This window comes from Daphnia pulicaria, chromosome 7 (assembly GCF_021234035.1).
Source record: "Daphnia pulicaria isolate SC F1-1A chromosome 7, SC_F0-13Bv2, whole genome shotgun sequence".
NCBI lineage: Eukaryota > Metazoa > Arthropoda > Branchiopoda > Diplostraca > Daphniidae > Daphnia > Daphnia pulicaria.
The window spans coordinates 17156358-17169797 of record NC_060919.1 but is presented as its reverse complement, the minus strand read 5'-3'; the positions used below and the strand labels follow the sequence as shown (position 1 = coordinate 17169797).

Below are 13440 nucleotides of genomic sequence, written 5' to 3'. Positions count from 1 at the left end.
TTACATTTTTCTCTCTCTCTCCTGACGGCCGAAAAAAGAGTCCGGCGCGCACACACAATTCCCGTGAAAACTACACAGTATACTTCTTTATGTAACACAGCCGGAGGGGAGGCGCCATTCATCAGAGAGAGACAAAAACAAATACAATTTCAAAACATTTTTTTTTTTTTTTTTTTTTAAATTTTATTTTGCCCGGCCGTAAGCGTCGGACGGGCCAGCTTACGCGGAAGAAAAAATGTTTGTCCACCATCCGGGGATGGCTCTCTCTCACTTATACACACACACTCCCCTGGTCCAGCGCTATTTCCAGCGCCTTTTTGTTGTATGTGTGAGTGTATTAGAATGAGGATTTTTCGTGTGCTGGGCAAGAGTTGAGAGACGTCGTTAACGTCGTCGGGTGTGTGTGTGTGTGTATATATACTGTACACACACACACACACATACGTACTGTACTACGGTGGTGTAGACTATTTTACTAGTGCGCTCTGCCCTTTTGTTCTCATCATTGGACAGGCCAGTCACGACGACGACCGGGAGGTGGGCAGCAGAAGATTCAATCCCCCTCCTACTCCCTCTCGGAACCAAATATTTGTCAAGTCGCACACCTCTGGGAGCTGGGGGGGGGGGGGGGGACGTGTGTCACGTTGTTGTTGGGCTCCTTGTTGGCGTCGTCCAGTTGTCACTAGTGCGATAGTAGCCATTTAACAAGGTTATAGAGGGTAGAGGTGGCAGAAAGACGAGCTAACTGACTTTCGTCTATCTACTTTTTTGTTTGGGAAAGGGGGGAGTCCTATCTGGTGTAGTAGAAGAAGAACTCTCGTTTCCAGCTCGAGCCAATCGATCTATTTTTAATCTTCCGCCCTTTTTTTATTAGAGTCTCTCCCAACGAGTTTGGGCTTTTCACTTTGGACCCTTACGACACAACGTGGATGGCATTCTATCCTATTTGTTTTCATTTTCTTTTATATCCACTCGATTTTTCGATCTCTCTTTTCTTCTTCGGAGACAAGTCGAGAGAATAATAAAAAAAGGTTCTTTCAACGCCCAGTCTGCCAAAGGAGAAACAAAAAAAGAATTGGCTCTTTAATGTTTAGAAAGAAAAAAACTGAAATAATGCAACTAATAGGGAAAAAGGGAAAAATCCAGGACATGTGGAAGAGGTTTTTATATGATATAGTCTGGATGGAAGTACACACACACACACACATGCAGGCTGGCTGGCTGGCCAGTTATTGGCATTGATTCAATGATACGTTGTTCGCGTGTAACTCCCGCCGTATGATGTAGACGAAAGAGAGAGAGAAAGAGAGAAATTTCCGAATCCCAACCCGAAAACCCAAATCGTTCCTGGCGACGATCCTAATCATATCAACAGACCCCGATTAGATAGACAAACACACACATAGTCGTCTATTCTACACGAATCCAGGACTGGCCAGGTGGAATTCTCGAATCATAATAATAACCCCACCGTTTTTATCTTTTCTTTCTTTCTATCTCTCCATGACATAACACAGACACACACACAAGACTTAAAATCGCTTTTGATATTATACAACGATCCAAACTAGTTTGGATCGTTCGCGCGGGAGGAGCAAGGGCAATGGGGAATCCTCAACTTTTCGGGACAATCAATAACGGACGGGAACAACTTCCTTCCAAAAGATAAAAGATAAAAGGTATAGACACAAAAAAGCTCAACATTTAAAAGAGAAGAGGGTGGTAGTGGCGCCGGTGGGTGGCGGGAACGCCGGGCATTGGGGGGTAGGGGGCTGCGAGATGATCTTTTAAGGCTTCGCTCACACACACACACATATACAGGATTCACGGATATTTTTTCTTACAGGAACAAGGAAGGAGAGGTGGATGGACTTTGTGTTGTTGCAAAGTTTGCGGGAGTTATTTCCCTTTTTTTTTTGGTGAGAGAGGGGGAAGGAGGAGGTTGGATGAACGCGGGAGAAAAAAAAGGAAACAAAACCCGGAAAAAACAAAAAACAAAAAATAGAACAAAAGGATCGTTACTGCTGCCCGGAGCTGTAAGCGTGTAAAAGGCCATAAAATCCAGTTTCCGACAATGTCTATGTGTCTTTCTATGTTATGCGGGGGGGGGGGGGAATTGGGGGTTGGGATGGGATGGGATTTCTATCTAACAACAAAAAGATGGCAGGCAAAAGAAGAAGAGGAGTAAAACTCGGCCATCGTTGGACGTTTGATCCGCCCGGAACGGGTGGGAGGAGGAAGGAAAAACCAGAGTGTGTGTGTACCGCCGCCGCTATATACACACACACACACACAGGACGTGAGGAAGAAAAGAAAACTCTAAACGGGAGAAGAGGAGGGAATGGGAAAAGGCCGGGAGCTACAAAGTTAAAAGGGGAACAATAAGAGAAAAAAGAAACACAAGACCCACGAAAAAGTTTTTCCCTTTTTCTTCCCTTATTTTTCAATCGATAATCATGTAGATGTACCAAGGCCTACACAGCACAGCCCAGCGTACGTGTAGAGACATAAGACGCTACTCGTTTCAAAATTGGCCTATAGAAGACCCCGGCAAAATTATCTACATGTAATAAGCCAAAGGAAGACGCATCGTGAGCAGTAGCGGAAGACAAACAAACGACATCCAACCCGTAGTAGGAAAAAGTTGACTAACAAAAATAAAAAAAAGTTTCTTTCAGATTTTTTTTTTTTTATTTTATAAAGAAGGAAATCAAATCAAATTCTTTCTTCCGGGCTTTGGGGGGAAATGTTAAATTTTAAAATGACACAAACCCCAAAAAGAAAAGGGAGCTGAAATAAAAATAGAAAAAAAAGAGGAATTGATCATCCGCCATTTTGTTGGATCTCTTTTTGAGTTATAATAGTATAAACTTGAATACAGGAAGTAAAAATAAAAAGATTGAGAAACTTTCGTTTTAGTTCTCCTTTCTTTTGTTGTTGTTGTTGTTTTATTGTTTCCTTCCCCGGAAGAAGAAAGTACAAAAAAGAAAAATCGGATGAAAAGAAATGAGGAGGGATTCACACAGACACAGGACAACTAAAGGCAATTGAATTGCCCGCCATTTCTTTTCTGTTCAAATGCCATATCTTGGGAAAGACTTGCATAAGGATCGCTCCTCCGCACTATCCAAACACACTTCTCTCTCTCTCTTACTCTCACTGGCGGAAAGGTCAAGTTGTACCCGTGTCTTTCCCATTTTGGTCCCCTCTTCAAATTTTGTCAATTTTTATTTGCATGCGCGTCTCAGCTGGGAAGGGGAGAAGAGACCGAGAGAGACGACGGGCCATGTTAGGACAACTCCTTCTGCGAAATCTCCTTTGAAACGCTCTGACGACCTCGTCTGTGGTCCTTAACTCCCTCAATGCACGTCCGTTAAGGACGGGCGAAACTCAACTCAAACTCGTAAAAACCCGAGTTTGGAGGATGGCAAGACGGACGGGCGAGGGCCGTCTCTGATCATTTCAAACGATTCCCTAGTCTTCCCAGCAGGATTCCCCCTTGTGCAAAAAAAAAAACAACCCTGGGCTGACTGGGCTGCTGCCCTGTGTCTGTCCGTGTAAGAATAGAAAAGGACGCACATGAAAGGATAAATGGCGAGCGGAGAAAATCCCGACGACGTTTTCGTGTTGTTGTTGTTGTTGTCGTCGTCTCGTTGTGTCGGGAGAGCTCGTTGAATATAATAAAATTGAAACGCCAGTCGTCGAGGCAGTAAATAGTCTCGCAACTGGGATCCCCCCCCCCACTTTCTCTCTGCCCCACCACACTGGATGTTTTTTTTTTGTTTGCACAAGCACCTCCCTCCACTCAATGACTCCCGCGATCCTGTTTGATTCCTTTTCTCTTTTCACTTCCACTTTCATTCGATGGAAACAATTTCCACGAGTCAAATGTCATTGCGATTTGTTTTAATTTGACTTTTTTTTTGGGGGGGGGGGAGGGGACCAAATCAGATGTGATGAGATAAAAAGGATCGCGAAAACGAACGGGACGGAGCAACGACGCTAATTCGTGATGGGGGACCTGCGCCAGCCATTAAAAAAGCAAAAGGGAAAGAAAGAAAGAAGAAAAGTCCAGATTTGTTGCAGTGGGTGGGCATTAGTGCCATACTGGGCCAACGATGATGAATGCCATAATTATTTCGGGAGCAGCTCTGCACTATTACATAAACTACGACGCACATGTTATCCTTCCCGTGTGTGTGTCGAGCTCTTCATCATCACCAGCAGCTCAGCAAGTCCAAAAAAGAAAAAAAAGATAAAATCAAAAATGGGACGGATGGACGGAGGGTAGGTACGGGGATTTTCCCGATTTTGATCCGTTATACCGGCATCTCGATCCGGAATCTTAAAAGAGGAAGAAGGGTTGCATAAGTGATGATGATGACAAGGAAAAGGGAAAAGGTCCGCCGGCCTGCGCGCTATGGAATGTGATATGAGAGTCGTGTTTCGGGTTGCACACGGCGGAGGAAAAAAACGGGTGAAATATAAAGAAGAAGACACGGGGGCTCCTTGGCCTCCTGACTCAATAGTGCACGAGGTTAAAAAGGTACCAAAATAAAAAGAAAAAATACAGGAATCGTCAATATATGAATGCCTATGGGGAAAACGACTTTTCCCTTTTCGGGAAAAAGGACATGCTCCTAGATAGACATTGACTAGCTCGCGCTCCTTACAGGAGCAGCAGGAGGCTTTAGACGTAACGCGCCGAGTAGACGCCGGCAAAAGATATTCGAATCGAGGCTCAAGGATCCAACAGGGATGCCATGCATTTTAATGATGAAATTGAGGAGCAGCAGCAGCAGCAGCAGCCTGCAGCCCGCCCAGGATAGAGAGAAGTAGGAGCCAGGCGGAAAAGACGTCAAGAGCTCGGCATATCTTTAAAGATGCGAGTTTGTTTTTATTTTCTCTTTCTCTCTCTCTTACATTTTCCCCCTCCCCCCTTTTTCTTGTAATGCCGTAACAGAGTCTACATGTACTAGTAGTAGTACTCTGTAAGATATATATATATATTCCGCACGCTCCTTATTCCCTCGACTACAACATCATCGATCCGCTGATTACAACCTAACCCTCCTCCTTTGGCCTCCCCGTTCTACCGTCTCTCCCTATAGTATGTGTACAGAGGTAGTACTAGTAGTACTAGTACCTACTATATTAAGCGAGCAGAACAAAGTCTTCTCTCTCTCTCTCCTGGCTCCTTCTTCTTCGACTCTTGACCTTATTCCCTTTTATTTTTATTTTTTTTTATTTTGTTTTGACTCCTGGCCCAGGGTCCCCAAGCGACTCACTTTCTCCTTTTTCATCCCCCCCCCCCTCCTCCTCCTGGTAGGGTCTTTTGGGATATTAGATGTGTCTGTGTATAATACCGACTAGTGGTGGTACTACTACTATATAGACAGTCTTCACTAGTTGTCCAGATCCTATATACAGGGAGCCTGGAATCTTATCACCTTTTTCGGTCAATAGACACTTTTTCCTCGTCGCGTAAAACAAAACAAAACAAAAAAGTTATTTTTGGGGGCTTTTCTTTTTGTCTACCAGAAACTTTTGTGTCTGTGTGTGTGGCCCAGGGAAAAGAATGAAACACTCACACACACACACACACGGGCGGACAACAAAAAAGAGAAATAGGGACCTCCCCCAAGACGCCAGATAGGATCAAACGGCTATTCAAACACGCACAAGATACTTGTAATGCTCGTACGGCTCCTCAACGTGAGGAGCGAGAGCATTTCTTATTTTTTCTTATTTCAAAAAGAAGAAAAAGAAAAAAAAAATCCCGCTTTGATTGTTCCACGTTGTAGTTTTTTGAGGGTGTTTGATACATATCGGGAAGCGCCCGCCCAGCCTCGACGTGTCGCAAATAAAAGACGAGGGACACAAAACAGTTTCGTTGACGTAATAATAGTCAACGAGCAATTTTCAAGTGTGGGAGGAGGAAGCGACTCACCAAAGGTTGGTCTATCGATTTTTTCGGATTCCGTCCCCCCTTGACGAAGGAACACGAGAAGAAGAAAAAGAAAAATAGGAAATGTGTGTCTCACCTCTGTTCCTTGCACTTTGAGTTTCATGTGATCTTCTCGCGTCGTCTTGCCGTCCTTGCGCTTCTTCCAGCAGTAGCCGTCGCGGCGGTATCGCACCTTCTTCCGCGAATATAACAACATGGAGCCACTCTTGGGTCTGTCCAAATAAAAACAAAACAAAAAAAAAAGGCAACAAATTCTCAGTTTGAAAATTATTGATCAAACAATCAGATTTTTTTGAAAAATTGACAAAGAATTCACCTGATTTTGACTTCTTTGAAGAGCCACTCGGGATGTCGTTCAAAGTTGATCAACACGGCCGCAATTTCCTTCATTTTGGCCATTTTTTGAATTCCGGCAGGATGAGAAGTAGGCGGAGCGATCAAAACAAAAATGGGTGACATAGTGTACAAAATAGAAAATAGGAAAAAAAGGAGAATTGAGTTGATGTGACCAACTGACCGACCCACGGTCGACACTCATCAGCCACCCCCTCGACATATCGAACGCGCTATTGGATGACTAGACCCTGGGTCTCATAGACATGGGGGGGAAATCCGATGTTTTGAATGGACAACCCCGAAGGGGAGGGGGGGGGGGAAGTGCTCTCCCCCTGCCATGTATAATGGTATAGTATATGGGGGAGGAGGGTTTATAGGTTGAATGGGTCACACTACTCGACTATACAAGTCCCATAAAAGGGAAATAGAATCTAATGAATAGAATAGAGAGAGACTAGGATAGAATCACTCGGAAGAAATAGAGAAAAACGGACACAAAAAAGGGGGAGTCAACCCGGGTGTGGCTGTCCCTGGGCAGGGCCCAGTCATTCCCTGCCGAGTGTATTACAACAATGGGCCCATCAACCGCCCCGTCATTCCGACACTTGACCAGATTTTCACCCTGGACGGGGCCAAAAAGCTCGGCTCCATATTGGCGTATGAACTTTCCAACGTAACTAGTCGACTCTTCAGTAGGTCATTAAAACTCCACCGACTATGATAGAGTTCCCCAAAAGAGTTTTGAACGGGGAATTAAAATGCAAATTTGGTCTCCTACTACTACTACTACTAGAAGAGTTGTAGGTTTTTATTTTTTTCAAAAAAGATAGAAAGACCTCATTGGTGTTCCATCGATGCCTCTGCGTCGGGAAATGTTCGGCCCTTGGTAAACTCTCCAGGCTGGCCGGAAGATTGATGGGTGGATTCATCCCGCCGTCATCGCTCACTAGAGAAAAAGAAATCAAGATATTCATATTATAAATCAGTTTTTTTGAATTCAAATGAATTTGATCATCATCGCCAAAAACCAGAAAAAAAAAGAAAAAGTCGAGAAAACGGAAATCGTTTGAAACTCGTTCACGACGGAGCTGTTTTATAGACCATCCAGCAGCTCGTGCAAACTCCAAAAAATTTGGTAGCTCTCCAAAGGTTTTCGTGACAGTTGCGTTTGACATTCGAGAGTTGCCATTGAACGCGTTGTTGAACAACAACAACAGCAGCAACAACCAAACAACAAGAAAAGAAAAGTAGAGAATAGGACCCCATCGAGAAAAAAGAAAAAACTTTGCTGGCCCTTTTTTCGTTTCTTATAATAAAAGAAAAAAGACACTTGAGTGGAATTTTTCAAGACAAGATCGAACAGACGACAAAACCCCCAAACGACGACAGCCTGGGAACCTCCTTAACCAAAAAACATGTAACAACAACGAGAGAAATAATCATCAAGAAAAGAAAAAAAAAAGAAAAAATATGAAACAAGTTCTTCAACATTGAAAATCCGGATCACAATGCGAATGGTGCGTGAGTCCGGAACAATGTTTTTTTTCTTTTTTTTTTTTTTGATTCCGGCTGAGTGACCTTACCGTGTGCAAAGAGGGGGTGGGGTGTCTTTCATATTTTTTCTTCTTTTTCTAACAATAAAAAAAAAGAAAAAAAAAACCGATTTTCTTCTTTTCGTTTATTATTGATTCGCTAGTGAAAGAGAGAGAAAGAGTCTGGGGGTGGGGTGGGGTGGTTGCCTCTCCAGCACGCGCACGCCCGCCCTTCTTCCACTTTGAAAGCACGGTCCTCTTATACAACCATCTCAACTCATCCAGGGCCGCTGCCCGGAAAGGCAGCCCTGGCATCCCTAGACTGTGTGTGGATGGTTGGAGTGTACACCAGCATACAGTAAACTCCCCCCCTCCTCCCCCCCCCCCCCCTTCCAACCAGCAGTAACCGTCGAGGTTATAATATGTCTGTGTCTGTGTGTGCATATTACTCGACAAACACATCTGTGTATATACTACCTTTGCTTCACCTCCTCCACAACAACAACTAACATACACACACACACATATACAAAAGTACCTTTACAGCCCCGACTAGTAATCTAGGACTCGTGTGAGCACGACAAGGAACCCCCAACCACGAAATTATAATTAGAGACACACAAAACTCGGCTTAGAAAATATATAATAACTAGAAACTTGTTTCTACCATCAGTGGGTGTGGGTGGAAAAATCGAATAAGGACGTCGAGAGTCTCGAGCTACTATTCGGATTGAATCAAAAAGATTTGGAAGGGAAGAAACTTCTTCTTGGCACGGCGGAGCAAAAAGAAAGTTGACATCTCGAAATCCCCAAAGTTTCAACTTGGACTTGCGTCGCTCGTTTCCTCGGTGATTTGGCGCGGAGGAGTGAGACGAGGAGGGGATCGGTGAGCCGGTTAACAATAACAACAACACCCCTGGCAGCAGCAGCAGCAGCAGCAGCAGGAGTCTCAGCGCCTACACGGGAGCGCCGAAGAAATTGCGAGGCGGAAGGCCTTGGCGCTACTGTCAAAGACTCTGTGTGACGACGGGGCAACCAACAACAACGACAGCAACAACAACTTACATCGCGATTTGTTGTTGTGATTCTGGACAGTGGCGGCGGCGGCCGGTGATTTGTTGACAGCCGAACGCGGCAACGGGTTGAAGTTTGACAACTTCATCCGGCTGTCTTGTCTCTGCCTACGCTGCGTAGTGCGCGGAATTGTGGGAAATTTTGGTCGGCCTGGCCCCCCACGGATATATGACAACAAGACACACACAAACCCGGCGCCGACAACAACAACAACCGGAATACACGGGCGCTGGCCAATTGGCGAATTTCAATCGAAATGAAAGCGGGCGGCCATGTGCGGCAGACGCATTGTTGTGTAATATCTAATTTTGCTGTTGTGTAATAATAACCGCACACACACGCACACACACAGACAAACACACACAACACCGACACACACAGCTGCTGGCTCCTATCTCTCACTCTTATTAGGAGCCGCCCCGGAAGGAGAAAATAAAACAATTCACAAGGCGGAAAAGCAAAAGCCGCGTACCGTACCGGTCGGCGGTACCCGATCCAGTGCCCAGTTCCTTCCTAACTTGTTCTCCCCCCTTCTCTCACTCTCTCTCTCTCTCTCTCTCTGGCTCCTTCACGTTTACACACACACACACATGCACACGCCCCGGGAGCGCCCGAGCAATAGAAAAAGGGGCCCATGCGCGGATCGGCGCGGGTGGGAGTCTCTCCTAGCTCCCAAATGTATACACGTCTACACTAGACATGGAGGACTATCATAGAGAGATCCTTGAAGGAAGAGATGGATGGCAGGGAATCAAATGGAAGAAGAAAAAAGAAGAAATCCTAAAATGAGACTAAGGAGCCTGGAGCCATTGACTCTCTTATATGTCGACTAGGAAAAAAGGAAAAAAGTGATCCGATTGCGTTTGTTTCGTAAGTTTGGCCTCGCCCAAAAACCGCCACGCTGGTTAGTTAGTTTGTTAGTTAGTTACTCTTCTTTTGTTCTTCTGGCTCCTGAAATCCTCTTTGCTTCTTCTTCTCCTTTCACAGCCTCCAAGGAGCTAAAAAGTCGAGAAATCCGTTACTACACAAGTCGAACGGGCGAGACTCATTGCCGTTGACGATGCGAAAATCCCATCAGCCACATTTCCCTTTTTTCTTTGGTGTTTGTCTTTCATTCAACCTGCCACTCTCTCTCTCCTGTTTTTACCATTTGCAAAATTTTACAGCGAATATACATAAGTCTCTCAGTGCCAGTGAGTTTTTCCTTCTTTTTTCTTCTTCTTCTTCTTCTTATACCCCGGCACCACCCCACCATCGCTGGGTGATGATGAAGAGCCTTACGTACGGATGACTTGATTTTCCTATCCTATCTCATCCGCCTCGAATGTGGAAGAGAGAGAAGAGAGCTGAAAGGCCGACGAGGAAGAGCTAGGAAAAAATGAGAGACGGGCCTGAATAACGGACTAGACGTCACAAGTCAAAACTTGAAAGGGTTTCCAGCTTAATGGAGCAAAAGTAAACTGGGAGCCAAAAAGAAAGAGGCCCCCCTCCCACCCACCACCATACACACAAGCAGCAACATACCACGTCCAAGTGTACTGCTGCTACAGCACACACAAGACTACAACATTGTTGAAAATTGCACGCATGGAAATTTTGCCCCTCAATCCTACCCGGCCGCCACCCGCCCGTTCCACCATTTCCACCTAATCCCGAAAAGGCTCTCTCCTGCCTTTCCTTGATGTGTGAGTGAAACTTTTCCTTTTTTTAACCAACGGGAATGGGAAAAAGAAGAGAAACGCAAATCCACTTTTTAGTAGAGCATATATACCACACCCAGTCCCGAAATGGGAAACATATTTGAATATAAAAAGAAAAAGAAAAAGGGACGATTGATCAAACATAGGGGGGTAACAACAAATCTCCGAATCCTTATTTATTTATTCATTAAACGAATTGAATAAAGAAAGAAAGGAAATGGGGAACCAACAAAAGAAAAGCCTAGATAGTAGCCACCACCGCCCGTGTTAGTTAGTTTATAGGAGAGAATCGGATTTCCCTTGCCATTTGTACCGGCGTGTGTCTCCAATGGCGCGAGCCCAGACTGTCCACGCTCGGAAGTGGAGGAGCTTCGAGCGTCAACAAATTAGTCGCAATCGTGACTTTGGGTGTGAAGAAACCCCGTGCCTCCACCGAGTTCTCTCCCATCAACAAGACGAGTCCAAGAAAACGAAACTAACAAAGGGAGAGAGGGATGACGACACACTCATACTTGAATCGATATCATTAGCAACGTCGTGTCAGACAGACTGAGATAGAGGGGGGAAACCCAGGCAAAGAGAGAAGAGGAGGGCTTATATGTTGACGTTAGGTCATTATAGAATTGGGGGATCAAACATCAAAGTCTTTTTTTATATAATTTTTATTTATAAAAAAACATATTTCCCCCCTTTTTTGTTTTGTTTTTCGACTTTCACGAAAGAGCGAACAAACAAACACACACAAAATAAATAAATCATCAAAAAGTATAGAGACACCCAGACTTCCTCCGGTTGTTGTGTGTGACACAACAACAACAACAACAACACAGCGAGTAATTAAATGGCGACGAAAGAGGAGAAATAAGGAAAAGTGGCGGAGGGGGGCTAAGTATAGAGCTCGGCTGCTGAACTGCCCGCCTTCCGCTGGCAGTGCGCGGAATAAATCAACGAGCGGAGTGGGGGAAAAGCGAACTTTTCCGCCAAGGAGAGCGTTTTTTATTTTATTTTTTCTCTCTCTTTTGCGCTGGATATTTTATTTTCCATGAAGAGAGAGAGAGGCCTGGAAGTGGAGACAGCGGAGAGAGAATGGAACGCTGATGGAAGCCGACACGCAAACATTGCTTGTATGGTAATCGGGAAGGGGGTATAGTAGTGGGCTAGAGAGACGGCCGCCCGTTTCGTGACGTGAGATTTATGACGGCCGCCTCACCAATCAAAATCCCGGGGCCCTGTCGTCTTTCTCCCGTCTGCCCTTTTAACTCATTCTCCTTTGGTCCCAATTGAGTAACCACACACATAGACACAACAATGTGGAAGGACACTGGGTGCGGGGTGGGACCAACCACATTTCCATATAAGCAATCCTGTTACCCCAACTCTACAAGGATCAACTAACTCTTGGAGGAATATGACAAACCTGATGGTGACTGCTTGACGCCAACTGCGCAAGAAGAGTCGGCATCGTCCTGCGAGGATTGCCGGGAACAGGAGGGCTGACTCTCGACCATCTTGTTCTCAATGGCTCCTTGATGCTCTCCTCCAGTGCTGCTAGTGCTGCTGGTGCTACCCTGCTGCTGCTGCTGGATTAGATTCATGTTTCGCAACGATACAGTATAACTTCTTCTTAGTTGTGTATCACGCCATCTTCTTCCAGCGACGCTCCATCTAGTCTGGAAACAATGTCAGACATCAACAACATGAATACAACCTACTACAATATGAATCGATAAGAAATGGCTGCCAACAACATTCCCCTCTTCTTTTTCTTCTTTTTTGAAAAAAAAAAAAAAAAAGTGGGGAAATAATAATAATAAAATAAACCCCCCTCTTCCACCCCATTTTGGTAGAGTTGGGGGGGGGGGAATGACAGTTGTGCGGCCATCAAACTACAGTAGCCAAAAATATAATAAAGAGAAAAAGAAGGCTTCCACACAAGCAGACACACTGACACACACGAAAGGAGCGTGATCTCTTGACTTCGATTTTTCTGCTCTGGGGGGCTCAAGTCAGTTAGTTCTCTCTTCTTGGGCACGAACGTTTCCTTTTTTTCTTTCTTATTTCTTTTTCTTGCCCTTCGTTTCAATCAATTTGATGGGCTAAGAAACCCTACACTTCCATCGACCGGAATATATACAGAGAGGCCAATGTTTAGTAGTAGCAGTAGACGAGATAGATAGACACACACACACACACTCTATAGAGGAATCAATCGCGTTAACACACACACACTTGTTCTCTCTCTCTCTTTTTGGCCTTCTCCAACTTCCTTACGGAACGGAACAGGAGCAGCAACAAAAACGAATCGAGGAACTCGTTGGCGAAACTTTTTTCCCTTATAGAGAGAAGTGAACCTGGCAGGACGGACAACAAGGTCGGGGTAAAGAAAAAAAAAGTGATCCTATTGTCTTTTTTAGCAGTTGCCTCCTATATCTTTTCTGCCCGGCAGTCGTTGTTGATGATGCCCAGTCCTGATACCAAATAGCTGAAAGAAAAAAAAAATAGAAAGTGGATCCTGAGAGCAGTGGCCGGTCCGTTTGTGTGTGTAAAAAAGTACCGAAAGGAGAAATAAAGAAAAAAAGGGAAAGAGAGAGAGAGCAGACAGACACACACGCGATTCGAAAATAGATTGATACATACGAGGTTGTGTGTGTGTGATATAGAGGCAGAGTGCCAGAGCATCAAGCTTAAGCTACTTGTCCATAAAAGATGGTTGGGCCAAATAATAAAAACAGCCTAGGTCGAGATTCGTGTAGTAGTTGCACTTGAAGAGAGAAAAACAAACAAACAAAAGAAGAAAAACCCCAAAAGACAAAAGAGAGAGCGATAATCT

The 13440-nt window shown here is 44.8% G+C and overlaps 1 protein-coding gene across 5 annotated transcripts in view; it reads right to left on the bottom strand.

Moving 5' to 3' along the window:
- LOC124348833 (calmodulin-binding transcription activator 2-like) overlaps positions 1-13440 on the bottom strand; it is a 29624-nt gene that overhangs the window by 14551 nt on the left and 1633 nt on the right. For 4 of the 5 annotated variants that reach the window (XM_046799146.1, XM_046799142.1, XM_046799143.1 and 1 more), the window contains exons 2-5: positions 12028-12280; positions 7141-7250; positions 6285-6352; positions 6045-6180 (exon numbers count right to left, since the gene is read on the bottom strand). In XM_046799146.1, coding sequence (XP_046655102.1) covers positions 6045-6180; positions 6285-6352; positions 7141-7250; positions 12028-12205 — 492 coding nt within the window. In that variant the 5' untranslated portion in view covers positions 12206-12280. Of the gene's footprint in view, positions 1-6044; positions 6181-6284; positions 6353-7140; positions 7251-8901; positions 9407-12027; positions 12281-13440 lie in introns of those variants that run through there. The other variant, XM_046799144.1, reaches the window with a different exon arrangement.